This window comes from Salvia splendens, chromosome 4 (genome assembly GCF_004379255.2).
Source record: "Salvia splendens isolate huo1 chromosome 4, SspV2, whole genome shotgun sequence".
In the NCBI taxonomy this organism is placed as follows: domain Eukaryota; kingdom Viridiplantae; phylum Streptophyta; class Magnoliopsida; order Lamiales; family Lamiaceae; genus Salvia; species Salvia splendens.
Genome location: NC_056035.1, coordinates 10,203,373 through 10,224,389, shown reverse-complemented (window position 1 = coordinate 10,224,389; position 21,017 = coordinate 10,203,373). Strand labels below are relative to the sequence as shown.

The 21,017-nt window shown below is 40.0% G+C and overlaps 1 protein-coding gene across 2 annotated transcripts; it reads right to left on the bottom strand.

Annotated features, from left to right (window-relative positions):
- Positions 1–2,153: 2,153 nt before the first annotated feature.
- On the bottom strand, positions 2,154–16,684 carry LOC121798314 (3-oxoacyl-[acyl-carrier-protein] reductase 4-like). Of its 2 annotated transcripts, none has more exons than XM_042197243.1 (11): positions 16,385–16,684; positions 16,097–16,239; positions 15,386–15,439; positions 14,793–14,873; positions 14,665–14,710; positions 14,492–14,586; positions 3,820–3,852; positions 3,346–3,480; positions 3,166–3,259; positions 2,634–2,716; positions 2,154–2,490 (listed from the first exon to the last, which is right to left on the bottom strand). In XM_042197243.1, the coding sequence occupies exons 1-11, from the start codon at positions 16,545–16,547 to the stop codon at positions 2,458–2,460; spliced, it is 960 nt and encodes a 319-aa protein (XP_042053177.1). In that variant the 5' UTR covers positions 16,548–16,684; the 3' UTR covers positions 2,154–2,457. The 2 variants fall into 2 exon arrangements, with proteins under 2 accessions (XP_042053177.1, XP_042053178.1); XM_042197244.1 differs by having other exon boundaries at positions 14,534–14,586.
- Positions 16,685–21,017: the final 4,333 nt, after the last annotated feature.

The following is a 21,017-nucleotide window of genomic DNA, read 5'->3' as shown; positions in this document are numbered from 1 at the left end:
CTGTCCGCAAGTTTTGCACTTCTTCTTAATGCTGCTTTCCCTATGTGGGGAATTTTGTGGCGATTATGTCCCTTCACCTTCATTATCTCTACCATACATCCTTGTAATGTGTGGAATACATTGTCCAAAGTAACAGGACTTAAGTCATTGAAATACTTCTCCACTACCTTAACTAACTCATCTAAGGTTTTGCATGGAGTCTGAAACTGCAATGATTGTATTGCTCTGAACCAACCCAAATCGTTCACATTAGTATCAGGCAAGTTTGCTGGTTGCTGCACTAACTTAATATTGAAACCATTTTGAGTGACAGCGGCCCTAAAATCCGCGTCATGATTTGCTAAGTGAGGCTTTGCATTATCTTGTTGAATGTTAATAAACTTACTTGCCCCCTCAGACCATTTTTCCATTATGGCAGGAATGATCTGAAACCATACAAAAATATGCATTAAAACAATACTTGTACTAATATGCATGTGTTTTCAGTGTTTCATAAAATGTTGGAATATTGAAATGCATACAGGTTTGTGCATATATAAAATGCATGTATATTGCATACATTCAAGCATTTATTGCACAAATATGCAAACCTTTTTAGTGATTCATCAAATTATTGAATAATTGAAAGCGTATAGATTGTGTATACACATAATGCAATTATTAAATGTATACATTACCTTATTGATTAAGCACTCTTTAGTCACCTCTTTGGTAATGCTTTCAATAGGCTTAGTCTCCATTATTCCTGCCGGTCAATTTTTGATGTTTCTTTGAGCTGGGACCTGTTTTGTGAAGGGGAAAATTCCAATTTTTCCATCAAACAAAACCTGCCCATTGTCCCCAAATATTGGCCTTGTAACTGCACACATAAACATGATCTTGGAGATGTATTTTTTGTTTTTTACATGTTCGATGGGGCTCACTTTCTCCAGGTGCCAAATATACACGTTGGGAACCTTGAGTGATGTAGAACCACTTCTCATCTATGTGGATGGTATTGCGCATGTTCTTAAACACAATCTTGTTTAAGATTATGTCTAGTTCTATGGCTTGTAGAGTGAATGTCAAGCGTAGAAGCTTATTCGGGGCTGTTAAGTCAGGCCGTATTGCTGAAGTATGTGACCTAATTAGCCCAACATTCACCCATCTCCAAACTGTGGTTTTACCACATCCTAATGCAACAACTAAACTTCTAATATTGCATCTTTGAGAGAAATACAAACCTTGCAGAACAGTCATATCTAGCTGAATAAATTTTCTATGGTATCTAGACTTTTTAGAATTTACTAACCTTATGGATTCACCTTGTTGTTGTTGTTGTTTTGCAACATTCCAATATCTTGTGATAGTCTGTCTCGACACGCCGAATTTCTGTTGAGCTTCTTTGAGAGTGCCACGAGGAGGTTTCCCATTCACACACTTTTGGAGGATGAATTGAACTATCAGGGTTTTTCTTTTCTGGTGAATTTTCAATATGTTTTTCCATATTTTGAATGTTGGACTAGAGTTGAAGCAATGGGAGTATGAATCGATATTTATAGACTTAGTTAATGCATTTTGTATTGGCGGCAGATGTATCTTTTGACATAATTTCATTTGCCGCCACTTTAAATTTCTAGGGGTAGATGGTAATGTAACTAAACAAGAGTTATCCACTGTATTTATTGCAATTAATTTTAGTTGAATACAACGTGTTAAATTTTATAGATTGTCCATTAAATTTATTGCATTTAATTTCAGTTACTCTTTTCGGATTTTTTAATTTTGTTGTGTAAAATCAGATTGTAATTATTCCTTTATTACATAGACTTTACCATAATATATAAAAAACATGAATTAGATTGCATTAATAATTTAATTAAGTCCTAAAGAAATCAAGTTAAATAAATGACAGTTAATTGGAATCAAATTATTACAATAAAAGAAAAAAGAAAAGCATCATATCACTTTATCTACTTTATTACCAATCCCACTTAACCACTAAACACTCCTTTCATAATCTCCGTGCCAAAAACTTATGCCCCTACTATAAGGGGACGGACGGAGGGAGTATTTTTTTTAAGGTCTATCAATATTAGGTTTTCCAAAAACAAAACAACAAATTGAATTCTCCTTCTTCACGCCTTAAATCTTTAGTACTGTAAGATAATTTCTTTAAGAGCGTAATGACCTTCTTACCCAAATACAACTTTGTTCTTGAATACAACATTGTTCTCGTAATACTTTTAAATAAATTACAAGATCTTTTCTAAAGAGCTTTGATAAACCATTAGTACAGTACAACCACCGGCTTTCAATAAACTCAAATCTTGTTTTTTCTTTTCATAAACTCAAATCTTGGTCACACCAAATTCTTTCACTATAATATTTCAAGGCAAAACTTGATATCAATGCATATAGGCGAGTCGACTCATTTGGAGAGAGGAATCTAGAGCAATGGTGAATATCAGTAGCTTCTTACATGATCATACCTCCATCAATGGTTAACACCTGCACAACATAAAAATTACATGGTAAACAAGAGAGGCTCTGAGTTTAGCATTATGAAACTCATTCCCAAGACAGATTTTGTGGGTAAACAAGGTGTGTGCCTTATTAATGCAATAAGGCTAAGTGGTTGATTGGTTACAAACCTGTCCAGTGATATAACTAGCGGCAGGGCTAAGGGCCAAGAATTCCACCAATCCGGCAACTTCCTCTGGTTGCCCATACCTTCCTGAATTTGCATAGGGAAGTAGTTAGTAAAAGTAAAATATTTGCTCAACATATGATTATCAATATGACCTTGAGCAATTGCAGTTGGCATGCCAAGATAAATGTCCCCCTAACCAGAGTGCAGTATCAGTAGCACTACGTACAGATTAACTCTGGGAATTTCATCATAGTAGTCATCATATTATGTTGAAGAGATTCACTAAATTAACCTAACATCATCGAGTAAAACATAAAAAAAATGATCATCTAGGCAATGTAGCAGGAGAGGTATCATGGTTACCCATAAACATGTTCAATGTGGCCATGACATAGATGGAAGTGGCCAGAGTTAGTTACAAGTTCAGATGCAAATGGGCACGATTACCAGAGGAAGACAAGGTCCAGATGGCTAAAAGCTTTTTCAGCGAATGACATGTATGACACTGATTATGATCAGAGAAATTAACTGACCCAATGGGATGGCGTCCAATATCTTTTTCTCAAACTCTGCCCCAAGCTTAGAAGTCATATCAGATGCAATGAATCCAGGAGCAACAGCATTCACCTGTCACATTAATTTTTTCAAATTTCAGAATGCAGATGCATACAATTTTCATAACACATAAAGGTAAACCTTTTCAGCAAACTCACAGTAATGTTTCTGCTAGAATATTCCTTGGCGACTGTCTTTGTTAGTCCAATTACCCCGGCTTTTGCAGCACTGTAGTTGGCTTGTCCAACATTTCCAACAAGACCAACTACAGATGAGATATTAATAATCCTTCCCTATAGATTAAAAAATAAGATATTAAGAAACCTTCTTCTCTAAAGAAGTAAAGAGTGAAATTATATTGCATAAGAGAATTGAAAAGAAACTGCTGGACGGAATTGCAACTAAAGAGTCACACAATTATTTAGGAAATTGTGAATGCAACAAAGATATAAACAAGGAGTCATCACATGTAACTTCACAGGTTCTAGTACCACCACCCGCTAGCATAATACCACTAAAGAAACAAGAAAACAAAGAAGAATGTGCTCATCCAGAAACAAAGAGAATATTTACAACGAGAAATGAGCTCATGAACATGATCCAACCATTAAGAAACTAAGCATCGTAGTTACCTTTTTCTTCCTCATCATAACCTTGGCAGCTGCCTGAAGAGAATGAAAACATCAGAATTAATTTTTGTATAAGTTTGGTGATGATTTAGCGAATTTTTTATGGGAATAAATGCAAGTAATAAATGAAGATCACAACACTGAGAATTACGTGGTTCGATTTACTGAGGTAAATCTACGTCCACGGGAAGAATAGAGGGCAAATTTGTATTGCTTCTTCTAGCTTACAGATTACAATACTGCTTTGCTATATGAGATTCAGGATCTAGAGCACTTAACCCTTGTCTATCTGATCTCAGTTCTATTTATACAATTCGAACTAAGATCGTGGTTTACAGCCCTGGTAGGGGGGTTGATAACTGCTTCATACCACTAAATAGATCGTGGGTGTAATAGAGGTCGTGGAGATCGTGGGTGATGATGTAGGTCGTGGAGATCCTGCAGGGGTCCACTATCTCCTTGTTCGGTCGAATACTGAGACCGAACTGCTGGACTTTGCCGATCAGCTTTTGCCGATCTGAGAGTAGAACTCGATTGGTCGGCTTTTACCGAGCTATAGGCTGCGACCGAACTCTTTGGTTGTGCCGAACTGATACTTTTTCTTGGATTTTGGGCTGATGGGTCGTCACTGCTATTGGGCTCGCAATTAGGGTTTAGTTGTTTAGTTCGTATCCCATCACCACCCCCCCGAAAAGCGAAGTAAATCACTTCGGCATTTTGTAAGGGGGTCAGGAGGCGTGCTCTGCACGTGTCTGCATTAAATGTGACAGCAAATCCGGCCAGAGAATCCAGAAAAAGTGGGATTTGAAACGGTGCGACGAATTTGAAATGCCTTTGCGAATCTGATAAATATTTCCTCTCTTCATCATTGGAATACTTTTGCGATTATTTCTTCTGTATTCTCTCTCTTTTTCGTAAAATTTTCTTCCGCTTCTTCAAGAATTTCTTCAGAGACTTTCGACCATCAAAGAGTAAGAATCATGTCTTCTTCTTCTGAATCTGTTTCTGAATCAGGTAGTGGTAGGAAGGGGGGTAAGGGGTCTTCTGGCCGGAAAAGGTCCGGGGAGAAGACGGTAGAATATTTTCACAGCATTTTGAGTAAGGATACTGTGATATCCTTACACGGAAAATATTTTCTTCCTGGGGGGTTAGTGGTGATTCCCGACGACATTCATAGGGCTAACTCGCCGCCGGAGGGTTATGCCACCGTTTACGAAGCCTGCTTAGAATGCGGGCTTCGTTTCCCTCTTCCCCCTGCCTTTGTAGAGCTTCTTGATTTTTTTCAACTTCCTTTAGGTCAGGTGACTCCAAATTCTTGGAGGCACTTATCGGCCTTTGCTGCCGAGCTGCGTAGACTAAAAAAGGATCTGTCTCTGAGGGCAATCCTTAATTTCTTTCAGTTTAAGAGAAAGGGATCCTGGTTTTACTTGATCCCTTTACAGCCCTTCAGAGCATTCTGTAAAACCAAATGGCCGAAGTGGCAAAATCGTTTCTTTTTTTACAATAGGACAGCGGCTCCGGACTTTTCCTGGAGAGGGCCGAAGTCCGTAATTCCTCATCCTCGGGTAGAACCGTTGGACGAGCTCGAGGGCGAGCTCAATAAGATTCCCATGATTAGGAAACAGTATTCGGAATCTGAGCTCGTCAAGGGTGACTTCGTGTTCGATTCCTCGTCTTCGGACGAAGAGACTGAGGGTGAGGATTTCTTTTTTATGCTTTACTGCTTTAGCGGCGAAAACTAACTTTGTTTTCTCGCTTTTTGGCAGTGAACATGCTAAGCAGGCTAGGTCGCAAATCCTCCGAATCCAAGGAGCCGGAGAAACAGAGAGCCACCAGCTCGGCGTCTGATGCCGAGAAGAATCCGAAGAGGCAGAAGACCTCTTCGAGTCAGTCTTCGGATCCAAAAAAGCCGGAATCGACTTCGGCAAAGGGGAAGGCGAAGACTCAGAAACCCCCAAAAGCGCCACAGAGAGACATTGTCCTGGGGGGTTGTGGATCCGGAGCGGTTGCGGCCACTTCGGAACATATCTCTGAGCCCTTTTTATGGCCAAAGGACTTTGTGGAGGTGAATTTCCTTCTTGATTTTCTGGTTTTGCTTCTTTCCTATATTTTTTGTGGCCCCTCTGTTGACTTTTTTCCTTTTTCCATTTTCAGAGGAACAATATGCTCTGCAAGCTCGTCACAGTTGAACTCTCTAAAGCGTCCAGCGATTATGATGAGATGAAGAGGAATTTGAATGCTGCTCGTCACCAGGCCGAACAGGCTCGGGCAGACTTTGAGGAGGCAAGGGCCGCTAGGATCTCGGCTCAGGATGAAGCCCAGCGTGCCAAAAACCAGCTCATCATCCAGAGAGAGCAGTCGAAACAGAGGGAGGCTGCTGCCGTGGTTGCTCAGGGGGAGGCTCTCCGTGTTTACATGGAGAAACTCTTTTTGAGCAATCAATTTTCGGCCCTTATCGGCGATCTGCTGAAATTGATGACCGATAACGCTGAGCAGGAACCCGAAGTCGTTTTGCCGCTGTATGGCCGAGAGATTGCAGCGCGCCTCCAGAGTCTGCCGCTCCTTGAGGAGCTTGCGTCTTCATCGGTCCTGCTTTCTGCTGAGCGAGTCCGTAATTGCCGTGCTGACCGTGACGAGAACATGGAGGCCATCTTTGCCTCCTTGGGGCCTGTTTCACCCGCTTCAATTTTCAAAGAGGGTGAGCAGGAAAATGAGGCCGGCCGGGAGACCGAGCAGGAGGATCAGCAGACCGGCGATGGGGGCGCCGAGCAGGAGGGAGGGAGTAGGGAGGCCGAGGCTGAGACCGAGGTAGACAAGGAGAAAGAAGCTGAAACCCACAGAGAAGCCGGAGACGAAACTGGCGGAGTATGATTTCGTCTCCCTTCTCTTAGTTTAGTTTCTTTCTATTTGTAAAATGGCCTTGAAGCCCTCCTTGTGTAAATTTTTTCTTTGAATGAAAAAATTCTCCTTTCTACACTCGTGTCTTCTTTATAGCTTTTCTTAATCTCTTTTACTCCTATTGTGGTTTACTGCCTGCTCGGTAAACTGAAATGCCGAACTGACATAGCTGCTTCGTATTCTTTACTCTAAGGAGCTGGAGGTACTTCACTGGAAGCGGCTATACTCTTCGGCTTTAAATGAAGCTGAGAAAAAAGCTATAGATGACCAGATGAAGTATGATGAACTCTTGGCTCGTTTAGTGGAGCTGGAGTCCAACAATAAGGACTTAGAGTCCATAAGGAGAGATCTAGAGGCCGAGCTGAATACTGTCATCGCTGAGAGGACTGCATATGAAGACTTCATCAGCGGGCGCGGGGGAATGACTATATCCGAAGTTCAGAATCAAGTTGATGAACTGTGGGAGAAGCTTCATGTACTCCGGAAGAACAATGTGCTGGAGAGCTCGGCTTGCCAACAAGTTGTGAAATCATTGCGGCGCTTGGCTTCTCTGTACGACATCATTCTTTCCCGGCGTCCCGCGATCGAGAGATTCCTTAGCCGTTTCCCGCTAACAGACGCTCACGCTCCAACTCAAACCTCGGATCCACTTACTCAAACTTCTACTCCAAATCAGCACCGGACTCAGGAGCAACCGGAAACGTCAAGACAAGAACGTACTCCAAGTCAGCAACGGACTCAGGAGCAACCGGAAACGTCAAGACAAGAACCTACTCCAAGTCAGCAACGGACTCAGGAGCAACCGGAAACGTCAAGACAAGAACGCCCTGAAGTTCGTAGAGGAGTGGTGAATATGAGTGAGCAAGATCAGCGAATGCTTCGTGAAGAGACTCTTCGCCGCCGAGGTGCTAGAACTTCCCGGACTCAGAGAAGAGGCGGTAGGTCGATCAGAGCATCTCGTCCACCTACTGATTCTTCAACTGCTCGGAACGCCCGAACTCAGCATCATGAGGACTTTTTGGATAGGTGGCTCAACTTTAGCAACCGTAGACAGTAGAGTAGTCCTTTGTAATGGTGTAACGCATTCTCGTAGGGCAGCGGAATTGTATGCCCAACAAGACTTAGTAAATGAAATTTTTTCATTTCGCTTCTATCACTGCGTATTTACAGTTCAGCGATTTTTTATTTCATTTATTGTACTCGTCCTCGGTCTTATGAAGTAAACTCTTCTTTGACCGGACTTAGTTTGTGTACTCGTCCTTGGTCTTATGAAGTAAACTCTTCTTTGACCGGACTTAGTTTGTGTCCTTATTTGGCGAGTTTTATCGCTTGGATTGGACTTTCCCTAGTTAACCGAAGTGGTTTTCGGCTTATTGCAGTTCGTTTCAGACGAATTGCTTGTTTCTTAAGCTGAATTGTGGAGTCTTGTATCTTCCTTAGAAGCTTGGACTCACAATTGTCTTTAATAATTGATCTAAAAAGGGGATCAGCCTTTAAAGAACAATATACCTCAGTAACATTTATAAGAGACAAAACGCACATAGAGAGACAAAACGCACATAGAGAGACAAAACGCACATAGAGAGACAAATAAAAAGGACGAAAAAGATTTTAATCTTTTAAAAACGACAAGTATAAAGAACAATACAAATATGAAAGCACATACCCCTAGGACCGAACTAGACACGAGACTGACCGGACCTTGTCTCTTACAAATAGAACTTCTTGAGGTTGGAAATGTGTCATGTTCGGGGTACTTGTTCTCCTGACATGTGAGTCAATTTATAAGACCCTTTTCCCAGTACTTCTGACACCCGATACGGACCTTCCCATGTGGGTTCAAGTTTGCCCAGCTTTTCTGCTCGGCTTACTTCATTGTTTCTCAATACGAGATCTCCCACTTGAAACTGCAGCTTTTTCACCCTTTGGTTATAATACCGGGTTACTTGCTCCTTGTACTTGGCTGCTTTTATGCAGGCCAATTCTCTTCTTTCTTCGGCAAGATCTAGTTCGGCTCTCAGTCCGTCGTCATTCAGTTCTGTTGAGAAATTGAGGGTTCGGGGGCTGGGTATGCCGATCTCAACCGGAATTACGGCTTCAGTGCCGTACACTAGACTGTACGGAGTTTCACCGTTGGAGGTTTTTGGTGTAGTTCGGTAAGACCATAGGACTTGAGGAAGATTTTCTACCCATTGTCCTTTGGCTTGTTCTAACCGAGCTTTTAATCCTTTCACCAAAATACGGTTTGTTACTTCCGTTTGTCCGTTTGCTTGTGGGTGAGAGACCGAAGTGAACCGCTGTTGAATATTCAACTCTTGGCACCAATTCTTGAATGTTTTGTCAGTAAACTGAGTCCCATTATCCGAAATGAGGATATGGGGTATGCCAAATCGGCAAACTATGTTCTTCCAGACAAAATCTAATGCCTTTGAGCTCGTTATCGTAGCTAATGGTTCAGCCTCCACCCACTTTGTGAAGTAATCCACGGCAACGATCAAGAATTTCATTTGCCGGGGAGCTTGTGGTAGTGGTCCTACTATGTCTATGCCCCATTGCATAAAAGGCCAAGGGCTTTGCATAGCACATAGATCAGTCTGCGGCATCCTTGGGATATTTGCATGGATTTGGCATTTCGTACATTTCTTAACTAGCCGTACTGCTTCTTGTACCAAAGTTGGCCAATAATATCCCCATCTCAGAACTTTTTTAGCTAATGCTCTAGCTCCGATGTGGCTACCGCAAGATCCTTCATGAACTTCTCTAAGGATGTAATCCGTCTCTTCTGGTCCTACACATCGCAATAACGGTTGAAGGTAGGACTTTCTATATAGGACTCCTTCATGAAGTTCATACCGACGTGCTCGGCATGTGATTTTCCTTGCTTCTCTCTTATCCTCGGGCAGTTGTCCTTGATCTAGATACTTTAATATTAGCGTCATCCAGTTTGGTGAACTGGTTACTGAGTGTACTTCAGCTTCATCAATGCTTCTGTGCGGTAATTCCTCCACCCTTGAGCTCGGATATGAGGCCAACTTACCTAAAGTATCTGCTCGGCTATTTCCCGCTCTGGGAATGTGGATTATCCGAAAATAAGAGAAATTTCGGCTAATACTTTGCGCTTTGTCCAAGTATTTTTTCATCCTTTCACCACGGGCTTCACTTGTACCCAGCATGTGATTCACTATGACTTGTGAATCACAATGAATTTTGAGAGATTTGACAAGTAGACGTTGCGCTAACTGAAGTCCGGCAAGAAGGGCTTCGTATTCGGCTTCGTTATTAGTGGTTGGGAATAAGAACCGAAGTGAATAAGTTACTTCGTGTCCGTCGGGAGCGATAAGTAGAATACCAGCTCCACTTCCTGTCTTATTCGAAGCTCCATCCACGAATCCAATCCAACAGTCCGGCGGCTCTACTTCGGGTTTCTGGGGCAGTGTTAGTTCATCATTGGTAGGATTTTTCTGTTCGGCAATAGTAGGGATTGCCTGATCGAACTTTACCTCTACAAGAAAATCTGCCAAGGCTTGTCCCTTGATGGCTTTCCGAGGTAGATATTCTATTGAATGTTCTCCCAACTCTATGGCCCACTTGGCAATTCTGCCCGATGCTTCGGGCTTAGTCAAAACTTGCCGAAGTGGAAGATCGGTTAAGACGCACACTTTGTGAGCATAGAAATATGGCCGCAGTCTCCTTGCTGCATTTACTAATGCCAGAGCAATTTTTTCCAGAGGTTGATACCTTGTTTCGGGACCTCTTAATGCTCGGCTTGTAAAGTAGATAGGACGCTGTTTTAGGCCTTCTTCTCGTACAAGCACCGCGCTAATGGTTTGATCTGATGCTGCTAAATATAAGAATATCACTTCGGCATCTGTTGGAGCAGAGAGAATAGGAAGTTCGGTTAAATAACATTTGAGTTCGTCAAAAGCCTTCTTCTGTTCGGCTCCCCACTCAAACTTTGGTGCCTTCTTCAAAACATTGAAGAACGGCATTTGCTTCTCGGCTGCTTGGGAAAGGAATCTATTCAGTGCGGCTAGACATCCAGTTAGCCTTTGCACATCATGTATTGACTTCGGCATTACCATGTTCTGAACAACTTGAACCTTTAGGGGATTTGCCTTGAGTCCTTCCTTTGAAGCCCAACAACCCAGAAATTTTCCCGAATCTACCAAAAAGGTACATTTTTGGGGATTGAGTTTGAGGTTGGCTTTTTTGAGCACGTCGAGAGTGGATTTGAGATTGTTTTCGTACTCCGAAGTGCTTCTGCTTTTAACAACTATGTCGTCAACATATACTTCAACCTCTTTTCCGATCAGGTGCCGAAATAGCTTATCTACCATCCTTTGATATGTGGCTCCGGCATTCTTTAAACCAAATGGCATCTTTTTATAAGCAAAAATACCGAAGTCAGTAATGAAAGCCGTTTTTGAAGCATCATTCTCATCCATTAAAACTTGGTGGTATCCTTTATACAAATCAAGAAAACAGAAAATTTCGAAGCCTATCAAAGCTTCTACTTTTTTATCTATGTTGGGAAGGGGGTAGCAATCTTTAGGACAGTGCTTATTTAGATCTGTAAAATCTATGCACATCCGCCATCCTCCTTCTTTTTTCTTGATCATCACAGGATTGGCCACCCAAGAAGGATATTTTACTTCAAATAATACATCCGCTTTCAGTAATTGGCGGACTTCGTCATGGATGACTTGATTTCTTTCTGCCGCAAAGAGTCTTTGCTTCTGTTTTATAGGCCGGACTGAAGGATCAATATTTAACCGATGTGTAATTACCTCGGGAGACACTCCAGTCATGTCCAACGGAGACCACGCAAAGACATCTTTGTACTCTTTGAGGAGCTGGATGGTCTTTTCCCGGAGTAGAGGTGTTCCCGCGAAACCGATCTTGACCGTTCTGGATGGATCGTCTTCGTATAACTGAACTGGTCGTGAGTTCGGCTCCGGTGTGACTTCGTTCATTTCGCCTGCCTCTGACTCCGGCTGCTGTGATTGCTATGCTTGATGGTGCCGATCTGATTGTTCGGCACTTTTAAGCGCAATCTGCAGACATTCTTTTGCTCTCTTTTGATCACCTCGGATGACTGCTATCCCTCCTTTAGTGGGGATCTTGATCGTGAGGTGATAAGTAGAGCAAATGGCCCGAACTGTGTTGAGCCAGTTTCTTCCCAGTATAATGTTATACGGGGATCGAGCTTTTACCACAAAAAACTCGATCATCGTACTGGAGCTAGTAGGCGCTCTTCCTACCGTAATCGGAAGGCTGATAATACCTTCAGGGCAGGTGTCCTCCTGGGCGAAACTTTTCAGAGGAAGTGGGGCCGGACTGAGCCGAGCTGGATCCACTTCCAGTTTATCAAAACATTCTTTAAAAAGAATGCTAACCGACGCTCCTGTATCCACAAACACTCTGTGGATCAGTTTGTTTGCCACTCCAGCTTGAATGACAATAGCGTCTTGATGAGGAGAAATGGCCGGGACGGGATCTGCATCTGAAAATGTAATTACTTCCTCCTTCTTCAGCCTTTTATGTGTTGGCTCCTCTCGATTGAAGCCTCTGCGCTCTGATTTTAGAGACGATTTAGTCTTCCCGGCTGGGAGAGCGTCAATAGTCTGGATCACTCCATCATATTGCGGCTCGTCATCGTCTTCGGGATCCTGTTGCCTTTTAGGATCCTGAGGAGCGCAGTTCGCACTTCTCTGTTTCTTATTCTTTTTCGGCGGCTTGCTTTGGTATTTTTTTAACGTCCCTGCTTTCACAAGAACATCAACATCTGCTGCCAAATTTCGGCACTCCTCGGTATCGTGACCGTGGTCTTGATGGAAGAAGCAATATTTATCCTGACTTCGGCGCGTGGCCGATTTCGTCATCTGCTTTGGTTTTTCGAACATATCAGAATGCAGTTCGAAAATTTCCGCTCTCGACTTGTTCAATGGTACGAACTGAGCGGGGGGTTTCTCAAGATTGAGACGTGGTCCCAACCTGTCTTGTACCGGTGCCCTTTGAATTCTTTCAAAAGGAGTTCGGCGAGGATGCCCCTGATCGCTATGATCGGGCTTCCTCTTGTCTCCTCTGGAAGAGCTGTCTAAAGACCGTTTTCGACGGTCTGCCTCATCAGCCCGAGAAAACTGGTCCGCAATGTCCCACATCTCTTGAGCTGTTTGCGGACTGCATTCAACGAGCTTTCTGTAGAGAGCTCCTGGCAGAATTCCATTTTGGAATGCCGAAATGACAAGTAGATCATTGAGATCATCTACTTGTAGGCATTCCTTGTGGAATCTTGTCATGAAGTCGCTAATCTTTTCATCGCGACCTTGACGTATAGAAAGCAGCTGAGCCGAAGTGATTCGGGTTTCCGCTTTCTGGAAGAACCTCCTATGAAAAGCATCCATTAGATCTCTGTAAGATCTAATGCTGCCTTGAGGGAGGCTATCGAACCACCTTCTTGCGTTCCCGATGAGCAGCTCGGGAAACAGCTTACACATATGAACCTCATTGAGACCTTGGTTCGCCATATTATACTGATAGCGTCCCAGGAAATCATGAGGATCCACTAACCCGTCATAAGTCACTGACGGAGTTCGGTAATTCTGTGGCAACGGAGTTCTGGTGATATCATCCGAAAATGGAGTCTTCAGCGCTCCATACATAGCGAATCCGACATCTCTCCGGTATGGTGGAGATGAAGTTCTCCTGTGATTTCGGTAACAAGGAGGAAAAGGAACATGTCGGTGGTGAGGATTCTTTCTCCTGGAAGATACGACACTACTGCGGTAGTGACTTTCATGTCTGGAGGGGGAGGGAGAATCCGCCGTTTTCTTCTCCGGCTTTTGGCTCTTTTGCAGGAATGTTAAGAACTCATCCTGCTTCTCAGCCAAGAACAACTTGACAGCCTCATTCAAATCGGGCTGCTGGGGAGGCTCGGTGCGAAGAGAACTGGAGGCCGATTTCTCCCGAGGCTGTTTTCCAGACCTACGGGCTGGACTAGCTTCCTCACCTTCATCACGGACGGAAGTATGGGTATTATGTGATCTGGTACGCATTTTTTTTGGTGGAAAAGGATCAAAAACTCGCTTTTATCACAGTTTTGGTTCTCTGTTTCCCACAGACGGCGCCAGTGATGATTTAGCGAATTTTTGATGGGAATAAATGCAAGTAATAAATGAAGATCACAACACTGAGAATTACGTGGTTCGATTTACTGAGGTAAATCTACGTCCACGGGAAGAATAGAGGGCAAATTTGTATTGCTTCTTCTAGCTTACAGATTACAATACTGCTTTGCTATATGAGATTCAGGATCTAGAGCACTTAACCCTTGTCTATCTGATCTCAGTTCTATTTATACAATTCGAACTAAGATCGTGGTTTACAGCCCTGGTAGGGGGGTTGATAACTGCTTCATACCACTAAATAGATCGTGGGTGTAATAGAGGTCGTGGAGATCGTGGGTGATGATGTAGGTCGTGGAGATCCTGCAGGGGTCCACTATCTCCTTGTTCGGTCGAATACTGAGACCGAACTGCTGGACTTTGCCGATCAGCTTTTGCCGATCTGAGAGTAGAACTCGATTGGTCGGCTTTTACCGAGCTATAGGCTGCGACCGAACTCTTTGGTTGGGCCGAACTGATACTTTTTCTTGGGTTTTGGGCTGATGGGCCGTCACTGCTATTGGGCTCGCAATTAGGGTTTAGTTGTTTAGTTCGTATCCCATCATTTGGTGATTACTATCAGCAGGCAAATAGAAGAGCTCTGGCAAATTGACCTGTGTGCATAGGAAAACTCCGGTAAGGTTCAGATCAATGACCTCATTCCATTGAGATGTCTTCATTCTCATCAACAAACCATCCCTTGTAATTCCTGAGATTTGTTCACATTATAAAAGAAAACAACAATAAATTGGGTTTACAACCAAAAAGAAGTGGATCCTTCAACTACCTGCATTGTTGATCAAAATATCTACAGTTCCCCATGCATCAACTGCCTGGCAGGAAAGATATGATTGAGACAATGATATACTCCATTCAACATAAGGTGAAAGTAACAGAGATGGGGAATTATCTCACAGTTTTTATCATTGAATCCACATCTGCTTCTTTGGAAACATCTCCACCAAAAGTAAGAGCCTGTCCACCAGAAGCCTCTATCTGCAATAAGTACCAGGTATACTTGTTATAACCAGCATACTCAATGTCCAAAACCTGGTGAGTGGTAACGTCATATTACACGGATTATTAATTATTTCTCTTGATAGAGAACAGGTAGCCAAGATCATGCATGTAGTTCACCAGGATGGACTGGGAAGAAGGGGATACAGACATGCAGTCCACTGATAATCAGCTACCAACGAATCATCTATATGAACTTGAGATTTTAACATGTGTTTATCCAAAGAAATAAATGGTGATATGGCCACATCATAGACTTACCACTTACCAGTCAATCATAATCTTTAAGAGGCCTTTGAGGTGGGATTGAGAATTTTGGATCCAAAAGTATAATAACTCGTATGATGAACTCAATAAAGATTTTACAAATACTACTACATTTAATAAATCTTGAGAGAGTTTGAGGATAAGATAGGAGTGACAACCCAGATCTCTGGTATGACAAATAGTTCTGAAAAGTACATTATGCATCTGTATAAGTGGTAAGTTACCTCTTTGCAAACTTCTTCAGCGTCACTTGATGACCTTGCATAATTAACTAAAATCTGCAGCACGTAATGTCTAATTAGTTCGAGAGAAGCCAAATTCTCACATAGCACCTATCACAATTACCATATACTCCCTCCGTCCCCAAAGAATATACACTTTAGGTTTGACACGGGTTTTAATACAAAATTGGGAAAGTAAGAGAGAGACAGAGAGAAAATATAATTAAACTATTGTTAGTGGAGAATGGGCATTACCTAATTAAAGTTAAAAGAGTTTTCAAAATTGGAAAGTGCATATTCTTGTGGGACAGATAAAAAGAAAAGAGTGCATATTCTTGTGGGACGGGGGAGTATAAAGCAAAGCAACATACAGGATTCCCCATTAACTGACTCAGTACTATATTAAATTAAACTAGATACTAATCGAGAATATTTATTCCTCCAGCTGGATGAAAGCCTAGAAGTTCCTTGCATTACAGTAGCTGGGCACACAAAAAATAAAGAAACTTTTAAAAGATAAAGATTACGTCATTAATTCTTAGAAAATAGCTTCCTAAAAACAATTCATTTCATTATATTGCTCCTCTGCTACAACACTATCAGAAGGCCATGTGAAGTATAATCATCAATCCATCTCATTGCAGAAAGGTAAGCAACAAAAACACACGAACACCTAAATGCAGACTTGTTTAGCAATAAAGTAAAGAAGGCAACCTTGCAGCCAGCTTTCCCGAGAGCCAAAGCAACAGCTTTGCCTATTCCTCTGGATGCTCCTGTGATAACAACAACAGGAGCTTCTACCTTCTGTGGCGTTTCAGTAGCCGCTTGTTCGATAGTTGCGATCTGCGCCTTTATGGCTGCATATGCAATTTAATGAGCAAAAACCATCAGCAAAACGATATTGAAATCATGCAGTAACCAATTAACACCTTTACATCTATTAGAGCTAAATGAGGCTAACAATAAAACGAAACATTCTGAGCACGAAATGGGAGGTGGTACCTGAGGAAGAAGCGGCGCGAAGAGATCGGCATTGCGAATCGATGGAGGCTGGAAACTTAAGAGGCATTGAAACGTGGCTAAAATTGGAGATTTGTTTGCGGTGGGAAATCCGTTGAGCGTTGAGGGAAAGGGCGGTGGATCCAGCGGCGGAGGCAGCAGACATTTTGGTTATCGCGGAGCGGAGGGGGAGAAGAAAACGAGAAGACGCCACTGAGGTAAAAGCACAAACTTTATTTATGCATCGCAGAGGTGGGAATTTCCGCAGAGGCGCTGTTGGCGTTGGCGATGACTACTATGCTATGTTCATTTTTTCCCATTTTGTTGGGTGGTTTATGGTTACGAATTTTTCTTCTCTTAAACCTTTTCTTTTCATTGTTTTTTTTTGGCATAAGAAATTATCTTCAATGTCGCGTTCGAGTGATCAATGGCTAACTCACTTTCTAATTGCTAACTAAATTAATTTAAAACCATAATATTTTAAAATTTTAGTGGTCTAAAATTTGCCACGTGTAATTTTCATTTTTATTAATTAAATCGAAATAGATAAAAAATACTACCAAATTAGGGTTTTGGATGAAAATGTCAATATAGTGTTTAGAAAATATCAACACAATGATACGAAAAAATTAAAATTTTTTGAATTTTTTTTCATATTTTGACATTCCACCAACTTTGTAGGAGATCCGCTCCACTTTTCTACCCACTTTAATTACTTCATAAAGTCAAACAATTTTTTAAAACTCGCACCGGTCAAATATGAGACATTTAATAGCGGACAGAGGAAGTAAGAAATTATCAAAAAGGAAAGAGTGGGGCAAGTAACTTGGGACGCCCAAAAAGGAAATAAGTGCGAGTAGTGCGGGACGGAGGGAGTATTTGGTAAACAACTCTTTTTTTCGATAATAGCCTACAAATCTATCCACAAGTAAACTGCAATGGAAAGAGTGGGTACGACTCACTTGACCTATATAGTCTTCATTCCCCCAATGAATAATCCACAAGCAAATACCACTACTATGTGTTTTCTATTTAATATATCCATCGAAACAGGGACGGAGCCACCTTATAAGAAGGTGGGGCAAATGCCGCTCCTCAAATATGTTTACATGTACTAATTTATGGTCCAATTTTGTAAAATTATTAAAATTTTCTTGTATTTGCCCCAACTCAAATTCTAAAATTTTCATCACATATAACTTTGCCCCCTTTCATTTATAATCCTGGCTCCGTCCCTGCATCGAAAGAAGTTGGACTTTGGACAATGGAGTAAAATGGTGAGCTATTTAATCTATGAAAGAATAATTAGGAGCTTCTTTTTCTAATTTTCAAAACATGAAGCTTAATGTTGGGTCCAAAGTGTGACGCTTTCAGTTGGGCCCCGAACTCCAATTATACTTAAATTGCATATTTTGCTTAGTTTCATCCTCAAATTATCAATGTGGGTTTGTATTCCAACTTTGCTGATTTCATTTTTTTAGAATGTGTTGTAGTACATGATATTTATAGTTTGGTTTTCAAGGTCCTCGCAATCGTGTACAAATACATCATCTTTTAAAATGGGCTGACTATACAGGTTGCATTTTGCATCCATGAGCAAAAATATACTCCCTCCATTCCACATTAGGATTCCCAAATTGAGACCGACATGAGTTTTAAGAAATGTAAAAGAAAGTTGGTAAAAAATATAATACACCGTGTCTCATTTTAATAATAGTTTTATTAAAAGATGTGAGTGAAATGCGGGATCTATTACTATTTATACAATGAGTGAACCGAGACTCCTAATATGAGATGGATTAAAATAGAAAAGCGAAACGAATAAAATATTATAGTTTCTATCCCACAAGAATAGTCAATTTGCCATGGTCATAATTCTCACAATAATGTGCAAATTCCTTTTCTAGAAACAACCCTTTATATACTTCATTTTACACTTCATTTTACAACTTAACAAAACCAACTGCTAATTTACAACAATACCAACGATAATACACCATTTTTATTCTTTACAATTGAAGTTGGATCCTTTTCCCACTTGGGACATTAGTAATAGTGGACAAAAAATCAGTCCCAAAATCCGCCACATTTTATTTTTCATCTGCCGCGTCAAAATTTTAATTTTAAATTCTAAAACTCCAAAATCTATAATAGCGTTAGCCCAAAATGCTGCACAACTTATTTTACTATTTTTTTTATATTTTGTTATTAATTTTTGTTTTAAAAAATAAATAACATAAATTAAAATACTACAAGTCTACAATGCTAGAAGAATGGGGTTATATAAAGATAGAATAATATATTAAAAATAAAAATAAAAATAAAAATATTTGCCCCACGAAAACGCCCACAATAGTGCTGCAGAACCCGCTGATCATCGGGTGAGTCGCCAGATGCTTCTCCATTTCCCACCTGCAACGGAGTCCTAAAAACTGCCGCATGCGGCCGACCGAATTTTGGGTTTTATTGTGGATGATCTAACCCACCTACATAGTACACCTGCAATAAAAAGTGGAACCGTTTCTCCACTCAAAACCCTTATGTTCCAAGGAAGATACCCATTTTTTGGGCGGTACGAGAATTTATGTCACTTTATTATATGTTAAATGGAGATAGTCAAGTAATAGAGAGAATAAATTAAAAAGTATAAAATCAATCACCTATAAATAGTAAGCACATTCGTATCCTGAGATTAAGTTAATAACGATTTTGATTAATAATTCATCAAACCAAACCTAACAAAAACAATCCAACGACATATTTTATGTTTTTGAATCGCGCTTAAAAACCTCTGAAATGATATATTGTCGAGAAATGTGAATATTAAATTTAATAATTTTTAGGTCAAATTAAATTATTGACTAGAAGTCGAAATGTATGGATGTTCATGTTCTCATTACAAATTTAATAATTTAATATAGAATGATAGTCCATCGTTTTAATAATAACGTAATGAATAATCCAAAAATGTCGACTTTATTAATTTATCAATCGAATCACAGTTGTTTTTGGAGACGCCAATAATGGCCGATTACAACTAGCAAATGCTAGATATTAGCAAAAGCCATGATTAATTAAATGCTAAGTAACAACCTGAGAATAAGAAAGGCTACTAGTTTATCCACTATGACCAAAGCTTTTAATTTAATCATTCAACAACCAATTAAAAAACATGATTTTATAGTTAGCCTATTTGAAGACAAAGTTAAGACAACATTTTCATCATTATATTTATCTTCCTGGTTGTTGGGTCGTGGTCCATTATAGACCTATAACTTGAGATATATTAAGCCTTTTTTATTGATTTTGGTGATGATCCAATTTCTGACTTGTAAATATAGCACTGAAAGTGAAACACATAGAGGAAAGGTTCATGTAACTCCAATTTAACATTGATTTGTTGTCACCGCCTGTCATTAATATTTAATGATAATAATGTAGTAATAACGTTGAGTTAATTGCTTATAAAATCAAGAAGTATAATATGTTTTGGTTCCTGAGCATTTTTCCAATTGTTGCAATATTAATTTTTTATTTTAGAACAAAATACACGTGTTACTAGTTTGAAGATCCCAATATTCCTACAACGTCGTTTGCGAGTTATATGCACATGTCAAGTTTTATGCAGATGTGAAAAAATCACATTGGTAATATATTTGCGTTGGTGATCAAAGCAAAAAATCATACTAGTAATTGTAAGTTATTTTAAACTGGTAATTAATTTCCAACTTGTACACTTCTCTAAGTTTGCCACATTAGGCACTATCACGTACTTATGTTAAGGTTCGTTTCAATATTAAAATATGGAGTAGCAAAAATAAATGCTACTTTGTGAAAGATCTTCAAAATTTTCCCGAAAAGTTGAAGAAACAACTGCTGCGAAATTCGCAAAACGAGCAAAATTAATCGCAATAGTTACATTAGTAAATGCCTATTCATTACACCATTAGAATGAGGTATTCTACAATAGTGATTATATAAATCATCTTTTTTGGAAATTACCTATTCATCAAAGTGTTGATTTTTTTCATGCTTTGTCAATTCAAGTTATTATCAAAGTTTGTTTATTTCTTGCAATACTACTAAAGTATTTGAATATTATTGCATTTACCAGCTTGACAGTTTTGTATGCAAATAAAAATAATAAAATACTACTAAAATAAGACCAAAATAACATTTAAATAATGAATTATTGGTGCATAAAAAGTTCCTGATTAAAAGTTAATTTAGTTCAATAAGTTTGGGATGATTGGTCCAAAGATTGTTAGATGCAACGAATAAAGTGCAACAGAAAAAAGGAATTTAGGTTTCAGAGTAACATGATATATAAAAGTGTAATTATCTATGTACATATTCATTTTATTTCACCATTGCTTGATAAAAAGTAGTAATAAGGAGATTAAACAACATAAAGATTCCACATGGAATAAAGTGCAGTAGAAGGGAAAGAGAAATATCTATAAATAGTTAAATGAGTTCAATTATTCTTAACTAATCCTTATGCCATTACCTAACTAAGCAGCGCAATGTTGCTATATGTTTTTGCTTAACTAAAGAAATACTAATAATTTTTTAAATTAATAGCCTTATCTATTTATTTATTATTATTGTAATTAATGTGTGTGTGTGCGAGTGA